The sequence below is a fragment of the Macrosteles quadrilineatus genome, unplaced genomic scaffold, assembly GCF_028750875.1.
Source record: "Macrosteles quadrilineatus isolate MER2022 unplaced genomic scaffold, UCM_ALF_1.0 Scaffold_20__1_contigs__length_2534061, whole genome shotgun sequence".
NCBI classification, from domain to species: Eukaryota; Metazoa; Arthropoda; class Insecta; order Hemiptera; family Cicadellidae; genus Macrosteles; species Macrosteles quadrilineatus.
The window spans coordinates 300-24,878 of NW_026542613.1; the positions used below are offsets into that span (position 1 = coordinate 300).

The following is a 24,579-nucleotide window of genomic DNA, read 5'->3' on the forward strand; positions in this document are numbered from 1 at the left end:
TCCCGTGGCCTCGTTTTGTGTAAGAATATTAGGGTTGCAGAATTTGGTATAGTAACCTACCACAAAACAGAACAAAACCACAGGAGTGGTTCGTTGTGTTAATTTGATGCCTCTTAGTCTCCTTCTTTAATACACTGTACATTGATGACTGACTTCGCTTGCAACACGAATGCTCTGTTGTTAGTTTATTTTGCAACTACTAGATGGGTCACACATAAATACTCTATTCTATTCTTTTCACCTCATTATTTACTAGCACTGGTATCTAAAATTGTGGCTTAGCAGTAGTTATGTGGATATTAATTGTAGTCAGCAATAGTGTTGTCATTTTGATTAGTGTTAGCCACAAATAAAATGCATCTTATTTGAAATCAATTGACTTTCCCCTGTTTTTGAGCAGTGGGGGCCTGACAAAATGTGGTTTTTGTAAAACACAACTATACTATAAGTAAACGTTTTTTTCAATTCTATCTTTTGTCAGTAATCATAGTTCAATTCGTGGGCATTTTTTAATGAAATAATAAACAAACACTACCTATAGAAATTTTGTAATAGTTGTATATAATTATACAGTATTTACAAGTAAGACAATGTACAAATGACGGGTACCTTAACAATTGACAATCATAGTAAATGGCCCGACAAACATCATGAAAGATAAAAAAATGTCTTGTACAGTTATAAAATCTTTAGGAAATATTTGCAAAATAAACATTTTAAGTTATGGTTTCTAGACACATGCGGTGTTTTTAGATTTTTGAAAAAATGTTTTAAGTTACATTAAATTTATTTGAGTAGGTTTTCATTTAATTTCAAAGCAATTCAACACAATATAATTTTACTTTGACCAACTCTAAGAAGAAGTCCTATAATATACTCTGTTCACAAAATTTAGCAGGTTTGAGGAGAAGCTATTTCATCACCTTCACCTCACCCTAACTTTGAAATAATAGCCGTTAATACATTAACCCAAAAAACTGGTGGAGGAACCCATGAAACTTTTAAAAACTGCCAAAATTTTGTGAACGAAATAATATGACGAAATATCAGTGTTATATTTTCATTTTGTGACTATTTATTGTGTAGCTATTATCCTCAGGACTCTAATATATATTTTTTTCTCTAATAAGTTGAGCTCTATTTCTGCATAAAAATACCTTAGCACAATACAATTTCTAAGCAAAAAAACTATGTTTACATAAATAAATGCTGACTTAAAAATTATGTTTTTGGATGAAAATGTTACATTTGATAGGATGCTTGTTGAAAGCATAAAACCATAATGACTTTTTGAACTAATCGTTCAACATTTTGCTGGGAAAACGAACCATTTTGTCATATTATTCTGGACGTATCTGACTCATGAATATTGTAAGCCACAAATTGTTTATTCATCTTCTTCTTCATCTTCTATTTCCAGGTCGGCTCGAGCTTTTTTACTCGTTGGCTCTGAAGCTGCAACATACAAATTTGTCTTGATAGAAAATAATACTCAAACTTTATTGACTCACAATATTTTGTCACGATAGCTAAATAAAAATTTTCGCTAATTATATCTCAAGCCAATAGCGCATACCGCAGGCCTGAAAAAAATGAGAACGTTAGAAGCAGATGCCTAAAGTCATGTGCATATTTTCTGAGTACAGTTAGGGTCGGTAAAAAGTATTAGATTCGAGATTGAGATTCGATTTTTCAAGATTTGTCTTGTAATTAAAATCCCTGTATGACCCTAACCACTGCAAATAAAAACAAATAAATTGATACAAATCAGTAAATAAACAGATGTAAAACAATTACAGGATACTGCTTCGACACTGCTTGTGATTGGTGCTAACCTTGTTTGAACGACGCAGCAGTCCGCTTCCTAAGCTGCTCAACATCCTCGTCCTCCTGCGCCCACTCCAGGACGAGTCTGCGGCCGAAGAAATGAGTGCTCTGACACAACGCTTGCATGGCCCTCTGGAACACACAATAATAATAATAGTTTTTTTCATAAACATAGAATACTAGCTGGCCCGACAGACGTCGTCCTGTCCTAATGTGGTTTTATGTCAAATGCTGAAATGCTCGTTCATTTTCAAGGTAAGCTTGTTCAGATGGCTCACGTCCTGGTTGAAGTTCTTTCGCTCACTCACCTTTAGGTTGGAGCTCGTTCGCTGCGCTCACTTGCCTTTAGGTTAGCTCGTTTGCTACGCTAACTCGCCTCCAGGTTGAAGTTCGTTCGCTACGCTCACTCACCTGTTGGTTGCAAATTAGCTGTTGTCATGAATAAACAAAAAAAAATAATAATAGTGCTGCACTCTGTTGGTAAACCTATTAACTTTTTAATGCTATTGAACAACACAGAATCAAATTGTTTAGTTGAAGCAGCTGTTAAGATTCTTCAATTCCATTTAAATATGAGTACTCATAAGGTTAACATGGAAAAACTCCAGAACCACTGGGGCGGAGCCCTTTTGACGGATCTGCAACAAACTTCACACAAACCATCCTTGAATAATGCCTGAAAGTTTCATTACAATCTGTCGAGCGGTTTCGGAGTCTATAAAGGACAAACAAACAAACATACATTGGATTTTATATATATAGATAACTAAGATGGAAGTTAAAAAAAAACATACTTCATAATAAAAGACTTAGGCCTAATAGATCCTTTTAAAAACAAAGTCTGAACAAAGAAACAGCAAGTAAACTTATAAAATTAGTTTACCAAGAAAATAGCCAACTTACTTTTGCGTCATGTTTGGTGTGGAACTCCACAAAGGCGAATCCTCTATGAGACCCAGTTCCCACCATCTTTTTCGGCAGCCTCAACGATTTGATCTCTCCAAAAGTCCTAAACAAGTAATCATTTGTTAGAAATTCATTTTAAGTAATGGTTATAACATTCATCAACATTATTACATTTATCAATAAACAAATCAAACTTACACAAAAAGCTGTTGGACTTCTTTTTGGGTTGCTTGGAACGGGATGTTTCGTACCAAGATTTTGGTACCGGTTTGTTTCTCAACATTGTTCTTCTTTCTCGGTTGATTTTTATTGTCTCTGTAACAAAAATACCAAGTTTCAGATATATTTGTATGTGATGTGAATGACAGTCACATATGTGGAGTAATGTGTTCAAAACAATGCATGGAAAATAAAATCACACAGAGTTTATGTACCTTAATACTTTTAACTGAAATGGTGACCATACATAGTTCCCCTTAAAACTACTATTAGTATTTAAGGTAGTGTTTTAAGCCAAGTATGAATAGAGATGAGTGTAGGATGAGTGGCGCAATCTTGTAGTCTTGTTACTGACTAAGTCCAACATGTTCCTTACAGGACTGTTAATTGATAACCCTTTGATGATTAAATAATCAATAATTCCTCCGCTGAAGAAGCACTGAAAGGAGCAAAATATCAGTTAAATTGGGTTCCTTTAACCTCCTGGGACTCTTTCATCACGTGAGTTATTTGAGTATTTTCTTTCCTTAACAAATTCTACAGCCAAGTTGCATTTTTCCCTTAAAAAATTACATTACAAAATTTATGATTGCTAAAGATAACGAGCCTACTGTTTTCATACTTATAACCATATCTGTCAGGGCTGCCTTGAAACCCTACATAGTATTTAATGAACTGTGGTATCTAATGCCCTGGACTAAAAGTATGTTCGTTTCTAATTTTGAGAAAATAATAAATGAAAAGGTAAGATTTTTATTGTTATTATTGATGGCTGAGCTATCTGCCTTCAAGTCTTAAATACCGTAGTTCCGAACATACTTACTGTAGAGTCCTGTTCGAGCGCTTAAGTTCCAGCTGATGTCCATCGAGTGTCGAGTGTTGTAGTTGTTTGAGTGCTTGGTTCAGTTCTGCTTGTTTGTAGAACTGCACAAAGCCGTATCCCATGCTGAGCACCTCCCCCGGCCTTGCAGGGTCTTTCTTGCGTGCGATCGTCACACTGGCTACCTTGCCACACTTGCGGAAATGCTGCAACAATAGGGAAATTGGGAAATGTCAGTTTGGTGGCTTATATAGTTGTGCGACTGCAAATGCAAGACAGTATTGTCGTGGACTCATGTCCCGTTGCAAGATGTAAAAAGGTGCGGGTATTGATTTTTCTTGAACTGTACCAATCACCATTTGCTTTGCTTAAAATGTTTCCTACACAGTGTTCAAGTTTAAAGGAGATAGACTAAATAAAATAGTTACAATAACATGGAACTACCAGTTTATTTAAGCCGTTAGTAAAATAATTGAGAAACTAGGATAGTATCCAGTTTTGGTTTAGAAGATCACTGAAAAATTACATAGGCCTAGTTAAGATCTCTTGTGTAGTCCACTAAATTGAGTTTAAAACTAAATATATCTTTGAAGACTAATCTAACATGTAGAAAATAAAAATAAAAGTGCCAATAGGTTTAGAAATGTTTGAAAAATATGATTAATATAACTAGCATTGTGTGATGAAAAATATTCAATACCTAGGCAATACTCATATAAAATACCCCCGCCGCAGCAAACCTGACGCCTAAGCGAATTTCCATTTGGCTGAATTGATTTTCAATTTATCGATTTAAATAAAATTAGGTCCAACGAGTACCTAGGTTTGCTGCTACAAGGAAACTATAATATTATTCAAACCAAATTTCATCAAAATCGGATAAAAATTACTCAAGTTATCGTGTTCACGGACACATATATCCTACTAATATTATAAATGAGAAAGTTTGGATGTATGGATGTATGGATGGATGTATGTTTGTGACAAGTGAACGCGAAAAATACTGGTCGGATTGGGCTGAAATTTGGCATGATGATAGCTCACATTCCCGATTAACATATAGGCATATTCTTATTTCAAAAATCCTTTCGGGCTCCGCCCCAGTGGCTCTGGAGTTTCCCATGTTAACCTTATGAGAAATGAAATTATTTAATCTTAACAGCTGTTTCAATTAAACAAGTTGGTTCTGTTCTGTGATGTTTAATTGAACTGTTTAATGCAATAGCATTAAAGTTACAAAAATTACCAACAGGGTGCAGCAATATTATTTCTTTTACATTTATGACAACAGCTAATTTGCAACCAAAAGGTGAGTGAGCGTAGCGAACGAACTTCAACCTGGAGGCGAGTTAGCGTAGCGAACGAGCTAACCTGAAGGCAAGTGAGCGCAGCGAACGAGCTCCAACCTAAAGGTGAGTGAGCGTAGCGAACGAGCTCCAACCCAAAGGTGAGTGAGCGTAGCGAACGAGCTCCAACCTAAAGGTGAGTGAGCGTAGCGAACGAGCTCCAACCTAAAGGTGAGTGAACGTAGCGAACAAACTTCAACCAGGACGTGATTGAGCCATGCGAACGAGATAATCTTGAAAATTAAGAAGTTAAACGGGGCAAAGCCCGCGGGTTACAGCTAGTATATATATATATATATATACATATATAAAAATTTGAACGAGTGGTGTTTTTGGCCTCTGGGGACATCAAAATGAAAAAGTAAATCGGTCCCGGGCCTAAGTCTTACCATGAGACCTACGGTAATAGCTACTTCCCTATAGGGAAATTCGCTAAAAGTAAAAATATCAAATTTCCATCAGTTATAGAATCCAAAAGAAATTTCCTTAAGCCATCTTGGGAAAACTGGGTTGCCTTCAGTAAATAGTTTTCATACAAAATCAAATGTAGCTTTAACTGTCAGCCGAAACATATAAATTTGTTCCAGGTTATGTAACGGAAATTCTGAGCCTCGAAATAAATGTTAATTTACTAAGCTTACCTGTTTAATGCTCTCTTCTTGTGTGTCAAAGTTAAGGTTTTTAACATATAATGTAGTGTCTGGTTCAGGTTCCACATTTTCATCTTCATCACTTTCACTTTCCTGCTTTGTTCCATCTTCCACTTCATCCTTGATTTCACTTTCGTCTTCGGCTTTCTCTTTTTTCGCTAGAGGAAAACAACTTGGATTAAATAACAAGTAAGTTTATTTAAACTTATACATAACCAGGGAATTTCTCAAACGAACAATGAATTGTCACTAATATTTTTCTTATAAAATGTGAGTGTAAATTCCAGCAACATTTTATATACCAACATGTAATGGGTTGATGCATATTTAAAAAAATTAATTAATTAATTATAGTGGGAAAAGAATAATGTTAATTCAAATTCAAATTCGGAAGAAACCGCCAACAAGTTCAAATACAAAGAGGGGGGGTTGAATGACCTTCCAGATTATCCGAGAACATTCTAGAAGGTTTCAGAGCACTCTGGGTAACTTCCGTGTCTGGTTCCATAAAGATCTAGAAAGATGTAGAAGCTTCGAGAGCTTTCGGGTTAGTTTCCGTTTCGGTCGGGCAGCGCTCCTAACGGGGAGAGTAGAACTAAAATCGAGTAGAGAGGAAAGCGAGGGAGGTTATTCGTTTGTCAGCTAGCCACCAGGTAGGGGACATCGCCATTTTTTGGTGAGGTAAGTGCGTTGTTCAACGAGGGCCGTCAGATGAATCGTCAATAAGAATGTCTCCTAAACGTGCTTATATTTCATCCCCGTGAGCATGCATCAAGTATTGTCAATCTAGTTGCGGTGCGAGTTTAGGCGATATCTACATCGAAAGGAAGTTGCTGCCCCTCACTTCCCAGGAGGACTCGACTCCCGACGCCATGTCTGTGGCTAGTGGTGGATGGATCTTTACTCGCACTCACTGCTGATACTAAGATGAGTACTATTTAAGTAAATGTAACTTAGTAAATTTAAGTCCATGGTTGTATCTTTCCTTTTCAAATAGGCTATCAAAACATCCTGTCAGAAGTTGTTGTTAATATTGTCAGAAGTCCGTTGAATCAGCAGTTAATTTAATTATGTAACAATGTCACTTAAGTAACTTTATCTAATGTCAAATAGCTTATTTTTTTATTGAAATTAGTGAATTAAATGTAAATATTTATATAAACAGGTTCATTTTATTACCTATTCAGCTTCACATGAGCCAAAACATCCCTAAGAGCAGACAATCAAGCGAGCCTACATAGGCCTAGGCTCATTCTAAATGAAATATAAAAAAATATTAAATTGTATTGCAAAGAAATTAGTCAAGATTATACATAACGTCACAATAAAAAGTGTGAGAACGAAACAGAAAAAGTAATACAATTTCTATCCCACAGGGTCTTCCTCCGCTGTGAGCGGTGTAGTACATGAGGGTGAGGGGTTAGCGTTGGACTATGCCCTAGACACCAACACTCGGGCTATACACCACTTAAATGTACCTTACTTCATTGTATCCTCTATACCTTCCTCCTCTGTGACTCAGAGAAGAAAACACGTTCTTTTTTAATTTCTCACCATGAATCCTAACAGAATGTTAAATTGAGCAAATATTTACCAGTAACTTGAGAGAAGGTGTCGTCAGGAGCCCATTCCAGGTACAGAGGAAGGTTTTTGAACCTGGTGTAGGCTAGGGCGAGGAATGCCTTCTTGGCTTCCGACGCTTCAAGGAACTCGACGATTGCTAGAATGATGAAAACGATGGTAAATATTGTATACAACTAAAAGACAAGTGTATTATTTTAAGTAATCTACTGATAACATATTAGATGTGCGAATCCTCTAGTGGTTAGTTGCAAGATGTCTACTCAGAGGACCTTGGTTCAAATCCTACAAAACACCAACTACTTTTGACTGTTTCATAATGCCGTGATCTGTTGGAATGTACTTTAAGCTGGGATAAAATTGAATTGTGATTCAGTTATTTGGGAAAAAAGCACTAGTCTCTTAGCGAAGGAGGACTTGCTATGCCCTTAATGTGTCTGAGAAACTCCTTATAAAAGTCATACCAAAAAAATAAAAATTAAATAGTAAAGAATAAAACAAAATCCTAAAGACTTTCCAAAAGTTTATCTGAAGTTGGAATTTTTTCACGGACCTAAGCAATGATCAACAGTAATGAAAAATCGGGATTTTAACAAACTATTTGTTGTTTAACTAAAAAAATATCCACTCACCTGTTACACCAATGGGGGGTAAAACCACCCTTCCTAACTCCCCGAATTTGCAGAACAACTCGTTGATTTCTGCAGCTGTAGTTTTGGCAGGTAGATTTTTAACTAGGATAACCGTTTTCGATCGCAGCTTTGGGGCCTGAAAAAATTATGAAATACTTTTAAAAAACGTTTGATTCAGCGAATTGATAGGTAGGTTAAAAAATATAAATCAAACTAGCTGGCCCGACAGACGTCGTCCTGTCCTAATGTGGTTTTATGTCAATGCTCGTTCATTTTCAAGATGAGCTCCTTCGCATGGCTCAATCACGTCCTGGTTGAAGTTCGTTTGCTGTTGTAATAAATAAAAAAAAATAACAGTGCTGCACCCTGTTGGCAAACCTATTAACTTTTTAATGCTATTGAACATCACAGAATCAAATTGTTAAGTTGAACTAGCTGTTAAGATTCTTCAATTCCATTTAAATATGACTTCTCATAAGGTTAACATGGGAAACTCCAGAGCCACTGGGGTGGAGCCCTTTTGAGGGATCTGCACCAAACTTCACACAAACCATCCTTGAATAATGCTTAATAATGCCTGAAAGTTTCATTACAATCTGTCAAGCGGTTTCGGAGTCCACAAAGGACAAACAAACATACATTGGGTTATATATATATATATAGATTAATGGTTTGGTTAGGAAAACGGTTTGCGTGTTAAGCTATCTCTAGAGGAGGAAGCCTCTTTTATGTTCACAATGATACATATAAAAAATGCATGGTAGTTTGATTAATTCGTGTGTTTACAGTTGCAACTTTGTTCTATTCAAAAATTACTAAGTGAACTTGAAAACCATGCTACAATATTTTACTATTAGCAGATTACACGTCCAGAAAAGATTTTACATTTGATTGGGCCCTTCAAGGCCTAGACCCTGGGGCTCTGGCCCCCCCTGCCCCACCCTCTATCCGGCCCTGAAGGTCAATGTTAGATAGTAACAAGACCATAGTTTGGACTGTTCCCAAAAAAACCCCTTGAAAAATGCCAAAGATTTAGATATGTCTAAAATACTTGTGATACACAGAAAAAACCCACCATGGATTACATACCTGGTTGAATGCGTCCAGTGACACGCCGTTGTCCAACAGGAACTGTCGCGTTTCCGAGACTATTTGAGTTTCTCCCAGTGCAACTCTCACAGCCACGTCTGCTCCTGTTAGGACCTGTCGACACAAAACAACATTTGAACCAATCTAACAAAATCGAAATCCTCCGTAAGCTGTATGCTGATTACCCACTAAAAAAATTTACTTTCTAAAATTTGAAAATGTGAACATTTTATTTAATGTAGTTGGTGTTTTTTAATCTTTGATACCTGAGAATGTACAGTTATTTATCTACCAGTTTGTATTGATATGAAAATTAATTGTTTTTATCAAGCATCTATTTAGTTTTTACAAACGGTTTCTAATTTACACCCCTTTATCGTTGGGAATATTTTTGGGAAAATTTCCAAAAACAAGTCGTATTTTGTTATCAACTAGTTTGGTAGTTTTACTTTAAATTACAGAAGCCATAAGTCTAAGTGTTTTTTCTCAAGAAAAAATATTTTCTCTATTTACAAAGAGGGACCATTGTAAACCTCTTTTTAAAGCAACAGGTATCCTGACAACTGTAAATTTGTATATATTAGAGTGTGTTATTTTTGTAAAACAAAATTCACATTTCTTTAGCTCAAGAAATAATTTTCACTCATATTACACAAGGGGAAGATCTGCTTTGGATAGGCCCTACACCAGACTAACAACAGTACAGCAAAGTTTTGCTAGTATATCAGTAAAAATAGTAAATTGTTTTGCAAGTGAAATACTTGACATTCCTTGTACTCGGCTAAAACAAAAGTTGATGGTTTGGCTTGCTGACCACCCTTTTTACAGTTTAGATGAATTTTTTGCAGAATACAATTGTAATGGTAAAATTGTTATCTAGTTCTTACTTAGTCCCTAGTCAACTGTTACCTAGTCTTTCAAACACTTGTTTAAGTAGGTACCTCACTTTTGTTTCATATATATAGTTCTGTGTTTTTCAAATGATTTTAGCTTTATTTTCTTGTTGTCTTTGTTATATTTAAGTTTAGTGAAGACTAGCAGAGTACCCGTCCTTCGTACGGGGTTGGCATATAAGTATCAAATGCTTATAGCAGTTATGAGTGAGGACATGGTTTAAGAAATTTCGGTTCTTTTTTAAGTTCGTTCGCTACGCTAACTCACCTTTAGGTTGGAGCTCGTTCGCTGCGCTCACTTGCCTTCAGGTTAGCTCGTTCGCTACGCTCACTCGCCTCCAGGTTGAAGTTCGTTCGCTACGCTCACTCACCTTTTGGTTGCAAATTAGCTGTTGTCATAAATGTAAAAGAAATAATAGTGCTGCACCCTGTTGGTAATCCTTGTAACTTTAATGCTATTGAACATCACAGAACAGAACCAACTTGTTTAGTTGAAACAGCTGTTGAGATTCAATAATTTCATTTCTCATAAGGTTAACATGGGAAACTCCAGAGCCACTGGGGCGGAGCCCGAAAGGATTTTTGGGATAAAAATATGCCTATATGTTAATCGGGAATGTGAGCTATCATCATGCCAAATTTCAGCCCGATCCGACCAGTAGTTTTCGCGTTTACTTTTCCCATACACACACACAGACACCACCTCTTTTTTATAATAGTATAGATGCTTCAACATACAGTCTAATCAAATATAAGATTTTCATTAGGTATTCGAACCATTTTTGTTCCACATAGCTAATTAAATGCATTATATATTACATAGTTTTAGTGGTGGAAGGTATCCAAGATGGTTATCTTTTTACCTACATAACTTAGGGTGGTGGTTAGCATCAAGAACGTTATTTCAGTATTTACATAGTATCTTGCGTAAAAATGCCACTGGCATCCACATAACAAAACAATTTAAGTCTTTTCGCTTAAGAGACATTTTTCATTGGGTTTTTAGCTAGTTGGGCCAAAATACCACCTGCTCAAAATACCCTGGAAAAACATTATTCGTTTATTAGTTTTAAATTAACTTGTGATTAAAGGGATTTAAACCTAAACTTCAAACACAAAAACCTTCAGCTCCAAAACTTTGCCAGCTGTGATGCTTTTGCTACAGAAATCATAATACACAACACATACGATATATGTTGTAAACACATACACGTATCATATTGAAGGATTTACTGCAAGTATAAACATATATTTTATTTCAATCGAAAGACAGGTAGATGCCCGAAATGACAGCCATGAACGATGTCATACATAAACATATTGGTCGTCCTACAAGAACAACATGCCTTGTACATCTGTTGTTTTGTCTTTCACTGCCTGAATAATTGAATCTTGGGTATTTCTTTACGTTCTCCATATTAGCATGTTATTTGACCGAAGAGGTTTATTTGTTTTTAACATGTGCAAAATTGAAGGTGCAGTAATATCTTTAATATTTACGCACTGGTAAGTCAATATACCTGTTGTAAAGCCCATCCAATGGTAAAAATTCAAAAGGAATTCAATAGGTTTACTCTTTAAATATTTAACTGTTAATAAATATTAAGTAAAAGGTTTTGATTCATTTATTGTTATGTAAGTTAACAAATGCTTCTTATTTTATGTCTGAACTGGTTGTATCAAATAATACGAATGGCAGAATAACTTAATTAATACCTAATCTTGTAAACAAATAATGTCTTGGTTATATTTTTCTAAAAAAATAGTATCCTAATGGCATGTGTCAACTAAATACACTGTCATAACGTTTGATAAATAAGCAGGGGATACATTTAGTAACAATACAGATTTCACGAGCAAAATTAATTATCAGAAGCCAATTACTGTTTTTTGTTTTAATGTGCAGTTGAGCGTTCAATTAGGTAATTATTTAATCAATATTAAAATGTTTAACGTGTTATATTGTTAAACAACCAATATATTTTCCAATATATCTGTATCAGAGTGTTTAAATATTTAACAAACTCAAATTAATGATAATTCATTTCCTGTAATTATTATCGATGAGTTTAAATGGTAAAATGTGTGCCAAAAGAGTTCAATAGCTTTTGATGTCTGTGAATTGTTGTGGGTTATTTGTTAAAATATTTTGACAATTATTTCACTCGAATAGTTTAGGCATTTAGTAAAACTATACTTAAGATTTTTTTATTTAAACTGGTAAACATTTCTCTAAGGATCCTATAAAAGTATATTCGCTTATTAAACCCACGTCATCACTTTCATATGGTGGGTAAAAGATAAAAAGCTTTTAGGATTTGCTCAAGAATGCCTAGCTGTCAGTTTACTAAACATTAATGTTGAAAAACTTGGCTTACAATGTTCAAGGACTAACAAAACAGAGTTATTTCAAATTAATTCAAAGTTGCTCACTAATATCATACTGTTATGTAAATCAAAATTGTGGCATAAGCTAAATATTTGTAGCAGACGCATTTTAGAAAAAATTAAAATCTTTAGTGGAAAGTTTTTTGGTTATATGCTGTTGAGGAAAGCCAAATTGTTGCTTTTTATTTTCACGGTTGTGTACAAATAAACCAGAAAAAAGAAATCTACAAAAGGTATAAGGAAAATTATTCTAAAGGTAGTCTTAAGGACGATTACGGCCTCACTGTACTGAATAAAGGCATTTCAACCCTTTCTATGTGGTAGTTTTAGGCACCAAGAACCATTACTCATTTTAGTTGAATGAAATGAGGACTCTTCCTTTTGTTTAGCTACCGCGTATCTTACAATGAGCTTTGCTTAATGCAAGATCATACCTGCTGATTGTTTATGACAAATCAAATGCATGTAGAAAAACAGATTTAAATTCTACATCACGTATTTGGAAGATGAGGAAATAGAGTTGAAAAACTTCTTATGTATAGACCCTCCTCAAATTAAGGTTAACTTGTCATACTAAGGTTTTAAAAAAGTATAACTTTATAAAATAACTAGCTGTGTGCCCGTTCTACGCACGGGGATCTTATTGTAGTCAGTTATTGAAACCTTTTTATTAAGAACAGAATTTGGTTTGCATATTTTCAGATATGCTGGCAAAACTATTATACAGTATATAAACCTTCGCAAATACAGTAACTGACAGTTTCAAGCCAAAACAAATGCTTCAAAATTAAATGTAACCTGGGTCGTGTTGGTCCATATGTTAAATCCAATGATTAAACTAAAAAATGCTTTATAGATCTATGAGGCATAGCCCTAATGTAGGCCTATAATTGAAAGTTACCTTCCACAATGGTTAAAAGTATTTAAGGTACTACTTCAACCTCCCAATTTAACACTTTATTCGTGTTGACATTTTCATTATAAAGGTACTTTTGTCCTTTCCGTGAAACACTGAGAAATAAGGACATTAATGCTTTACTAACAGACATACACACAAAAATACAGAACTTAATTAGGGGGTTTGCTACGCTTTAAGCATAACAAAGTACTTGTAAAATTAGTATCTAAAATATTTTGTTAATGTCATAAAATTTCATCATAACAATGTATATTTGCTTGGACCGATGATGACCCGAAATGACGGCTTACTATATGAAATGAAGACGACTGGTCCAGGGTGGTCCAGTCACCCTGGTATAGACGATTGGTAATTTATAGTAAATATTACCAAAATAGGCCACTAACTATTGATACATAAACAACGTAAAGCGTTTAAACAATTCATTATGGTTAGTTGAATAAATGTTTTACTAAAGTGCGTTATCGTTTTCTTAGCATAAACTAACATTTTGGAATCAAGAAAGAAAAAGCAAAAATTGTACAGTTAAGACATCAATTAAATTGAATACGCCTGTAATAATAAATAAGGTGCAACACCAACGATAACTAATTTGTAAAGTACAGTGATGTGTTGGTACTTAAAAATGATTCTTGCTACTACCAACAGTACCAACGGTTCTAAGGAATAGAACCGGTACCAAAAACCAACGTTCACAGTTGAGAACTATAGTACAGCCGACCAATTATATGAGTTAATCAAGTCCCGAGGTTATTGATCTCTTGGTTTTTGATTTTCTCGTAAAACGTTTTAAAACGGCAATCAAAGTTATTTCCCAATAATTGCTTTATTTGTAAACAACTTTTAATGTAAACTTATCTGTGTCAGTTTAAAAAAAAAACAACCTCATACAAACAACTTTTTGTTATTTAATAGATTAGGCCCTACGTACCTATTCTCTAAACAATGATTGGTAAAGGCTATCTAATAACATTAGAAGGAAATGTGACAAAAATCACACAACGTTGGGATTTTGGACGTTTGTAATTTTATTTCTTAAGTAGGTAGGCCGTGTATTCTAGGGAAAAGTACCGGTATCAAGGATCGTCGTCGAACAGTTTGTTATGAATAATTGGGTAGGCGTACGTACCCAAGAGCATGGCTGTATGGTCCAGCGATTGCATCACACGGTGAGTAGGTACTATTGACTATATATATATAGTCAATGGTAGGAACAGAAAATAACACATTGTTACAATCAACCACTGCAGTTGTGATTTTTTACTTACCACTTTACACAACCGCCATTGAAGCGCCGTGTCAATGAGTGGAAACCATATTTCTAAGCCATTGGCGACGATCATTATTAAATTTAAAGTTTCCCAGCCGTATACAACACTGATTCAAGGTCTTCTTTCTGGTTATCAAAACTCAAGAACAATTTATACACAAAGAATCTCTGGTTCCTGAACTGGATGATGCCTAGTTATTTAATTTCATTTACACGGTTACACTATTACACTATATTATTGCACTTTCGATTAATTAAATCCGTTATGTAAGAAAAACGTTTTTAATCACTTGGGATTTACATTCAAAACGTGATTGAAAAAGGTTGCGGTATTTGTAAACAACATTTGTAAATATATCAGTGACAGCTAGGAAAAATAATCTTGATCCGAACAGCTGTTCGTTATTTCATAGATGATTATGCAATAAAAATTGGACGAAAACTTGACATAAATCGCACAAAACTACATTTTTGAACGTTCGTAATATTATTTACAAAGTAGTGAGGCCATATTTTAATGGCTAAAGACAATCTCGCCAATCCAGTGAATACATTAAAATGACTTGGATCTTGATAGGTACTCTCGTTTTCCAGGAGAAGATAGCGTAAAATGCCATCTTGAGTGTTACAGACAAAGGGAAAGACAGACAGACAGACAGAAATTGAGATAAGACTCGTTTCTGCTTATTTAATGTATAAGACGTAAAAATAACCTAAAAATATATAATTCTGAGCAATGTACAGACAAAACTCTAATTTTATTTATATAGATTCCATGTTATAGACCATGTTATACTATCTAGAATCTATGGCCCTTTTTTTGTTAACGAGGTCTATTGTAACATATGTTATTTAATGACCAATAAAGATTTATGATTTATGATTTATGCATTTTTGTTTTGTTTTGATATGCTTGGTGTTATTTTGTTTACTGATCTACATTTTCCCAAATGCATGAAATATTCACAGTACACTAAATCAATAAACTGCATGTACAAGTGTTCGTGGAACACTATCGGTCTTATTTCCTTTTTAAAATACTCAGAATTTATTAGTTAAGATATTATGATTATTATGTGCTGTTATCAAACTAAAAACCTAAATCGAATCAACTCACACTTTGTTTGGAAGTTTTGTATTTCTCCGCCATCACGTCCAAAATGGCGTTTTGACCCAAGAACAAAATATTCCAATTGTGAGACTGGCCTGCAGTGGCTTTCTCTTTGTCTCTTTTCTTTTCTTTGAAGCTCTTGTTCTCACCATCATCTAAAGAATAGTTACACAAAAATTGTAGTTTGAGAAGTTATTTGGATGACAAAATATTAAATCAATATACTAAATAATGAGCTTAAGGTCTAAACTTTACAAAATATTGGAAAAGTAGAATCCCTTATAAAATGCACACACCGTGTTAACTTTCAGCAAAGCACTTTACAGGAACCTCAAAAGTCATGTTAAGATTCTTTATTGCGACATAGTTCTTCACTCCGCCATATGGTTTGGTTCAGGTTTCCAGTGGACATCATTTCCGTTTCCCGTCACCATCGTCCCCGCCATTATCGGTCGTCCACAAGAGCTCAGTCTGGCTTAAGCACATTTTGTAAAGACTTGCTCATTTTGTTTGTACCCACCTTAGTTCTAACCTCTTGTATTGATTCGGGTTTAATTTAGTTTTTGTGCATTTTGTTCTGATTCTAACATTCTATGAGATTTTACAGCTTTAGCTGGGTTTGTTTACAAATCTTGTCATGTTTTAGAGACTTTCTCAACTGAGGACGGGATTAGATTCCAGAACCTGAATGAGCCATTCAAGGAGTGCACTGTCTAAAATTCTATTTTCTACATTAGTTTTTGTTACTGAGATAAAATCTTGGTGTGATAAAAAAATTCCTAAGCTTTCAATAATTTTGTCCTATTAGTTTAACTTGATTGAAGATATGCCATGTTCAACATAAATCAGTAATTAACCCACCCACTCTGTCGGCTAAACTCAACTACGTCCTATTTTATTCTATAACTGGCAACAATCTTAACATGGGAATGTGTAGTTCCACCAATAGTCAAATGTATTTAGTTTACTTTAATAACTTGCAATAATTTATATCAAGCACTGTCGACATTTGTCAAAAAAACCAACCTTCCTCCGTTTTCTTGGTCTTGGCCGGAAGAAGATGAAGCATCCTCCCAAGGAAAACAGTTCCGTCGAGAGCCGAGTAGGCTGCAACGGCGTGTTCGGGCATAACATACGTCACTGTCGCAAATCCCTTCACTTGACGACTCGTTTTGTCCACAGGTAACATGACATCAGCAAGGGGTCCTGGAGAGAATGAAATAAATCACTTAGAGATACCAATTTTTCGGTCTCACCTTCGCATCCTAGGGTGCATGAAACGTTTTCACAATACTTCTGTCTTTGAGGGTGTGACATCACCAGACAGATAACATCCATTGGTGATTGGTGGGATTTGAACCCAGGGTCTCATGGGCCGATGCGCTGTGCTCTACTACTAGGCCAGCCCTTAAGCACGCTTCTCTACCTAAAGATTTCTCAGAATGTGTCGAATAAAGAAATATTACTAACTCTTGTGAGTCATCCAATCTGTAGGCATATTGAAATTCAATTCTTGTGAGTTGTCTTCTTGTTTGCGCTAGTCACTTTAAATTTGAACTAGGATATTTACCTAGTATGTGACGTAGTTAAAAATAAACAATGATTTTTAAAATATGCAGTTCCGATTCTCTAATATTTTTCTAATAGCCTAAGAGTACACAAGAAGGCATTATAAGCTGACTATTTTTAGCTTTTGCTTATTGGTTCATTCTAGTTCTACTTTAGATAACCGCCTTACCACATCCCTTATCAGGTTGTACCCCCTCCCTATCAGGCTAAGAATCGACAAGTATAATGTCTTAGACAAAAATTTGTTTAGCGCAAAAATGTAAAGATTGTTTAGGCGGTTTAGACAACTTTTGCGGTTTAAAAATAAATCTCACCGTAGGGAGAGAAGAGCTCAGTAAGATTTTCCTCGGTGATCGTGTAGGCTAGATTCCTCACAAAGATGCTGCCTGATTCTGCGATGCTCTCTTCTTGCATCAAAGCTTCTTCTTGCTCTCTCCATCTGTGGAATGATCATTCACTTATGCTAGTGAAATTGGGCTCAAATGAATCCATCAACATTTTTCAAGGTAAGTAAAAAAGTTAAAACATTCTTTGCTGAATTATGAATTAGGTTGTTGATTATTAGATTGAACAGCAATCTAATTTGGATCGTAAAACTTAATACTTATCTTACTCGTCTAGGCCTACAAATGCTCAACTCTTGAGGGGTTCATCTGTCTGTATGTCTGAACCGGTTTGGTGGAAGAGGCCCACCAACATTAAGGGTGGACGACTTAGGAGGAACATGATGAGATGGGTTGATTTTTGCGAGTCACCAGTTCAGTCACGTCACAGTTAGTAAACAAATTTATTCTTCAATGGATTTTCTTTTGCGCTATCTACCCCCATACAGTGCAGTTCCAATGCAGGTTCATCAGTCGCTCTGCCGGCATCCGTCAGTCAATTTCAGATTTCTTTTAGAGTATAAACTTATATTCTTGTTACATAGCCTCAATCTATAGGCTACACCATAATCAAGTGTCTATGTAACTTATATGACTTCTTCTTCTTCAAGTAAAAGATCTATTCTATTCTATGTCCGAAGTCCGTTCCTCGGTAGTTGGTTATGTAATGTTCTCACTTCACGTGTTATTACTGTTAAAGATAATAAAATTTTCCATATCATCCAACCATTGCGTTTTGATTAATAACCCTAACAATTTCTTCCCACCAATATTTTGGGATTGTTCGGACGCTTGGTGGACATATGTGACATTAAAGAAAGTGTTTTTGTTATTTGAATAATCGTGTTTATATTTCAAGAACTGTTTGTAACAATCATCAAGATGGACAAAGAAAAAATGATAGAATATTGTATTTTAATACAAAAAATTCTTGACTGTAAATAACGTGATGGAAGACTAGCTGAAACCAACTGACAGACAATTGACAGAGGAATTGCGGATGCAACGGAGACTGAACTGTGACGGAAATGTGATGTGTGTGATTCAACCATTAATTAGGGATTTTGCTATTTATGCTAATCCTACGCCGTACTAACAACTTGTTTTTAATAATGATTTGAATTTTCTTCAAGTGGCGAGAGAATTAAAGTACTGAATTATCCATGGAGGTCAATAGGGTAAACATACCGTGGCAGTAGAAAAAAGATTATACAGCAAAATAAGAGGTGGTGATCTGATGAATAAGACCTAAGCAAGCGTGCATCAATAAATTCAACAAAACGTCGTAAGACATAGTTGGGACATAGTTCAATACATAGTTGAAATATTACCTTTTTTGTTTTTCATTTCCTAATTGAGACTGATTTGCCTCCTTTTCTCCTTGACTTGTGTAAATCTTCACACCAACTTGTTTTCCCTCTAAAAATAAAAATCTTGATAAAAATAAATTCATAATTACCAATTGAGGTTATGCAGTTAAAACCTTAAAAGTTTATTTTAGTTCATTTGTTCAATAAATAATTTGAAATTAACTGCATGAACAGATAAAAATTAAGTGATTGTAAGTTTGTCAATAATTTCAATTATTGGGTGATTTTAAAGATTATCAACAGATTCTGGAACAGTTTTTAATAAATTTATGTCTTCTGTGGTATTGTGATTGGGTGAATTTGTACCCTTTCAATTAATTTTGTTGTCAGTTAAAGTGGGTACAATCATTGTTTAAATGTTTGCTCTCTAAGAATACACTGATTAGCCTACCTCTTTGTTTGGTATTTTAGCACAAGGATGTTTAATGTTTTCCAAACTGTCGGAAAAAACAATTTTCTGTAAATCTTTAGACCCACAAGTATGTTTTACAGTCAAAGGTTTTGTTTGAACCTTCAATGGTTATGTATTGTTATCAATAGCAACAAATCTGTTTTGTACAATGAGTATGAAACAATGTACATTAAGTTATGCAACTATATAATAAAAAGTAGTTGTGACATTTATTTCTGAAAACATAACTGTGTAAATTAACACTTGTATTGTCCAGGTTTACATTACTTCCAAGGCATAACTGGGGCTAGAAAAAGATTTATACAGAAACAATGGGTTATCATAAAAATCAATAACCATATGACAACAAAGTACGGTAAGCGTTTGAAATAAAAGTATAATACTAACTTAAGAAGCTTTTGTTCTTATTGAGAGCCTTTTTCATCTCCTTAGAGGTTTTAAAGGAAACGTAGGCGAATCCAGAGGCTTTCCTTGGGATTCTTATCCCAACTGGTTTCAAGGGTCGAAAAAAATCCTTCACCTCTTTTTTCTTTGTTGTGAAAGCCAAATTGATTATTTTAACTGTAAATAAGGTCTTATCCTCTTCAATGGCTTTGATGTCTGACTTCGTATCATTTTCTGTTTCTACCCCATCTATTGGTTTCCCACTTGATTTCTTCTTTAATTTCAGGTACTGAAAAATGTGTAACAAATAAGTAGGCTTAGAAAGCACTCGTTGAAATAGGTAATCTTATTCAAATAGGGGGAAAATATGACATTTTAAAAGAGATATTTTAGTGAAAATCAAATCAGGCAAATGGAAATTTGCTTAGTCAGCATGTTAGCTGCAGAATAAGTATTTATTTGTTACTACAGAATATATCAAATTAATCAAAAATGTAACTATAATTAATTGTCAACAGATAAAATTATCACATTTTTTATTTAGTAAAATATCTAGCCCACCTCAAGATCAGAAATATTGGCAAAAGCAGAAGATTTCTTCTCCTCTACTTCTTCAGTAGCTTTATCACATTCTTCATTGTTATCTTCTTCTTCAACACCAGAATCTCTATCCTCAGCGATGACTTTCAAAGCGTCTTCTTTCGCGTGAGTTTCCAAAAACTCCAAAAACATTGGATCATCTTTGTGCTGGAATTAAAACAATGATAACAAAAAGTGAAAAATAGAGTTGAGAGATCTGATATAGGCCTATGGTCTCATTAAATACAAATATCAACCATAAAGCCATGGAGCTTTTTATCTAAAAAGGGGAATTAAGTTATTTGAGAATATTTTGATCATGTGTTTGAAATAAACCAGTTCTTAAAAGAGTCTGCCATGCTTCAGAATCCTACAGCAGGTCCAAGGGAAAGCGGTTGGGACCCTTTGCCAATTAAAAAGGGTACTAGAAACTGGTTTTCTTAAAATTATATTTAAATTTAAATCGACCATGATAAACATCAAACTAACCACTTTAAAAGTAATAATTGACAAATTTTATTGGCAACAAAAATGTTAGGCCTAAATGTTCAATCTATGGGAAGGGAGGGATCAGGTTTGTGACGTAGGAAGTGGTGAAGGAAGTAGTCAAGGTGAGCTGTCTGGAGTGTGGGAACTGTAGATTAATGTATTAGCAATCCTAAAATGCTATGGGAAGGGAGGGAAATAGGTCCGCAACATAGGAAGTGGTGAAGGAAGTAGTAAAGGCGAGTAGTCTGGAGTGTGGGAACTGTTTATGACGATTAGATTAAGGTATCTGAAATCCTAAAATGCTATGGGAACAGAGGAAAACAGGTCCGATACGTAGGAAGTGGTGAGGGAAATAGTCAATCCGAGCTGTCCGGAGTGTGGGAACTGTTTATGACGATTAGATTAAGGCATCTGCAATCTTAAAATGGAATGGGAAGGGAGGGAACAGGTTTGCGACGTATGAAGCGGCGGAGGAAGTAGTAAAGGCGAGTAGTCTGGAGTGTGGGAACTGTTTATGACGATTAGATTAAGGCATCTGTAATCTTAAAATGGAATGGGAAGGGAGGGAAACAGGTTTGCGACGTATGAAGCGGCGGAGGAAGTAGTAAAGGCGAGTAGTCTGGAGTGTGGGAACTGTTTATGACGATTAGATTAGGGTTCCTGCAATCCTGAAATGCTATAGGAAGGGTGGAAAACAGGTCCACTACGTAAGAAGTGGTGAAGGAAGTACTAAGGCTAGCAGTGCAGATTATGGGTACCGTCTGCCTAAATTACAATTATGTATCTGCAATTCTAAGATGCAATGGGAAGGGGGAAACAGGTCCACGACGTTGGGAGTGGTGATGGAAGTAGTAAAGGCGAGCACTGTGGAGTTTGGGAATGGATTTATGTATCTGCAATACTAAGACTGCTTTCAGAGGAAACTAATGATTTTCCCCGAGCAAAGCTCGGTCCCCAGGTACTTTTCACATAAAGTAGCTCACTCCTTTACCTTTTTTAACTTTTCAATGACTTCAGGATTTAAGTTTAACTTGTCTTTTTTCTCTTTTTTCTTAGAACCAGACTGTGCTTCCTCTTTGACTTTTGGTTTTTCTTCGGTAGAATGAAGTTTTTTATACGCAGAACTATCAGGGGCATACTTGCTCCAAGCCTTTGGTTTGGCTGCGTCTCCTGAAATATAAATAGAATTATGATTTAGCGAAGCTGTTTCACGGTGGTTCTGGGACATTAACTCTCCATCGGTCGCACCTATTTTTTAACTTGACCGGTTGCACTATATCTCTGAGATACATTTTCCTTAACACGTTCAGTGTGGCCGTTCCCGGGCGATCGGGTACGGTGCTCCATCTGTACCCGATCGGGAACGCTTGGCAATGCCTTTCGTATATCTTTGTTTTCGCCCTAACGTCGGTCGAAGGCGGACCTATACCACGTTAGCGTGTAGTGTGTGACTTTTGTTGTGGTGGAGGTAGGTAGTAAATTTCCCCGTAAAATCCCCGTATGGCGAGCTTAAAAATCAACTTGTTGTCCCTGTAACTTGCTCCCTGTAATTGGCATTACAATCACAATGGGATCGTCTACGTTCCAAACAGTGCTGCTATCTGTGGGTGTTTTAGCAAACTATGTCGACTCTCGTCGTAAAGCAGGTCATCCCAGCACGTTATTTGCTATTCATCAGACCGAAATTTGATAGCCAATTACACATGGCAATCAGGTTTGTTCGACGCTGCGGAACACCGTCACTGGGGAAACGTCTGCCGTTTAATGTGCCGCAGTGAACGCGTTAAAAATATTTTTTTGAGTACTTTAGACATATTTTTCCCCTATTCTGTTCATACATCTATGGATTTTATACCGTACATATTTCACACCCTCTAAGCATTTCTCAATTACAAAAAAAAGTTTTCAGACCATTCACATTCCAGTATCCATTATATACAGTGTGACAAATGTTAAATTAACTCAGCGTTTTCTTTGCTGGATAAAAACAGTTTTATTTATTTCTAAATTTAATGGTAGTCTACTATTAAATTTTTGTATGATACAACAGAACAGAGATATAAAAGAGATAATTATGTACCGTACCTAACATAAAAAAAAAACAAGACCGGTCCCGTTTTTATTTTGGGATACGGTACATCTACAAAAAAATTTTAATAATTTTCATTTAAAATTTATAACAACTATAGCAACACTTCATAAGTTATCTCACTAATTTAATATGTCAAGTTTGAGGCTAACATCAGAAATCATTTGATATAATCAGCCATCAGGACTACACTCTGCTTATAGGCGATTTAAAATATGACATTACACGACAATTTCAGTTAAACAAGGGTTAATAAAATTACAATAAAATCTAAATGTACTAAATATACATAACACTTACCAAGATCCGCACAGTGTTCAACTGTTATTTTTGATTGGTTTATATAAGTGCTATTAAAATAGTCTACAGCTCTATCCGCCTCTTCTTTCGTTTGGAAACCAATAAATCCAAAATGTCGAAATTTCCCATCAGAAGTATATTTAAGTTGTATATCCGTGACCACACCTTTGGTAGCAAAACGCTCCTTCAGCTTTTCAGCTGTAATCTAAAATATAGATAAAATAGTGGGTTAAAACTGACTTGATTTTTAATTTGTCAAGCTGTGTTTACACGAAGCCAGTAGAGCAGTATTTTAAGTTACGAGAGGCAAGTAACCAGCCCGCCAATGGCCTCATGCAAACATGACTTTATTTCCAAAAACCGCCAAACCTCAAGAAAACATACAGCTAGGCCTATTAAATATAAAACATGTCTTGGGTGGCAAATGGTTACAGTGCTCACTTTCATATCAGAAGGTCACATTGATCTGGCTATAAAAAATGATGATAGGTTAATATACAAGGTAATAACAAGACCAGGGTTTCCTTTCATGATAGGAAATTGTTTTGTTAGCCTATCTTCCAAAAAGTGATAGAGTTATTTAGGCTACTTATGTCATCCGAAAAAAAGCTAGGCTTACTGCGGGGGCAAAGTCTAGTGCGGTAGATAAAATTTGTAAAAATAAAATTTTGAATCTCAATATATTGGGCCTCGGTCGTATGAGGAATCGGAAGGAATCATGGCTGGTTCAAAAGAATACCTAACCGAGGAGTCATCCGATATAAGCCTTTTAAACTCACACGATCAAAAGTCGGGTTGGCACGATATATCGTGGCTTTGCACCTTTCGGATGAAACATGCACAACTGTAACTTATATCGTTCCGTAGGATTTATCGTGAAAAAGACGCACAATGATATATCGTCACATAACTTAGCTAGTTGTCAAACCAACCGAATGAAAATATTGATCGTTCGATATATCAATTGGTTTTTTTTAACAACAGACACCTTATAAAGTAAAAGGCCTAACTTAATGAAAGAAATTGATGAGACTATGCAGCTAGGCCTACAGCATTTCTATTTATCCTACTCTTTTGCTTTAAAAGGTGTCTATAAAACACAGTTTTAACAGGATGTTTAATGTAAGATCAAATCTATTAAAAATAAAAAACTACGATGGTAGGGTTTAATGAACTATTCTCAAATAATAGTCTAGGCCTATGTGTCAATGATATTGTTTACTAAGAACTGAACAACTAGGGTAATTAATGACAAGGTACTTACTGAATTTGGAAGGTTCTTTATAATTAATCGCGACATTGTTTCAGGTAATATATCGCAATTCAAATAAAGGAATGGCAAGTTAAGATAAG

At 35.3% G+C, this 24,579-nt stretch overlaps 1 protein-coding gene across 1 annotated transcript; it reads right to left on the minus strand.

Annotated features, from left to right (window-relative positions):
• Positions 1–532: 532 nt before the first annotated feature.
• LOC129005371 (probable RNA-binding protein 19) lies at positions 533–24,579 on the minus strand. The gene is made up of 18 exons (XM_054434237.1): positions 24,491–24,579; positions 23,227–23,431; positions 21,829–22,007; positions 20,331–20,516; positions 19,773–20,058; positions 18,935–19,022; positions 17,535–17,659; positions 16,678–16,857; positions 15,658–15,806; positions 9,071–9,184; positions 7,982–8,117; positions 7,363–7,488; positions 5,760–5,926; positions 3,776–3,978; positions 2,932–3,048; positions 2,731–2,836; positions 1,836–1,959; positions 533–1,455 (listed from the first exon to the last, which is right to left on the minus strand). Exons 1-18 carry the CDS (start codon positions 24,524–24,526, stop codon positions 1,388–1,390), a joined length of 2,595 nt encoding a protein of 864 aa, XP_054290212.1. The 5' UTR covers positions 24,527–24,579; the 3' UTR covers positions 533–1,387.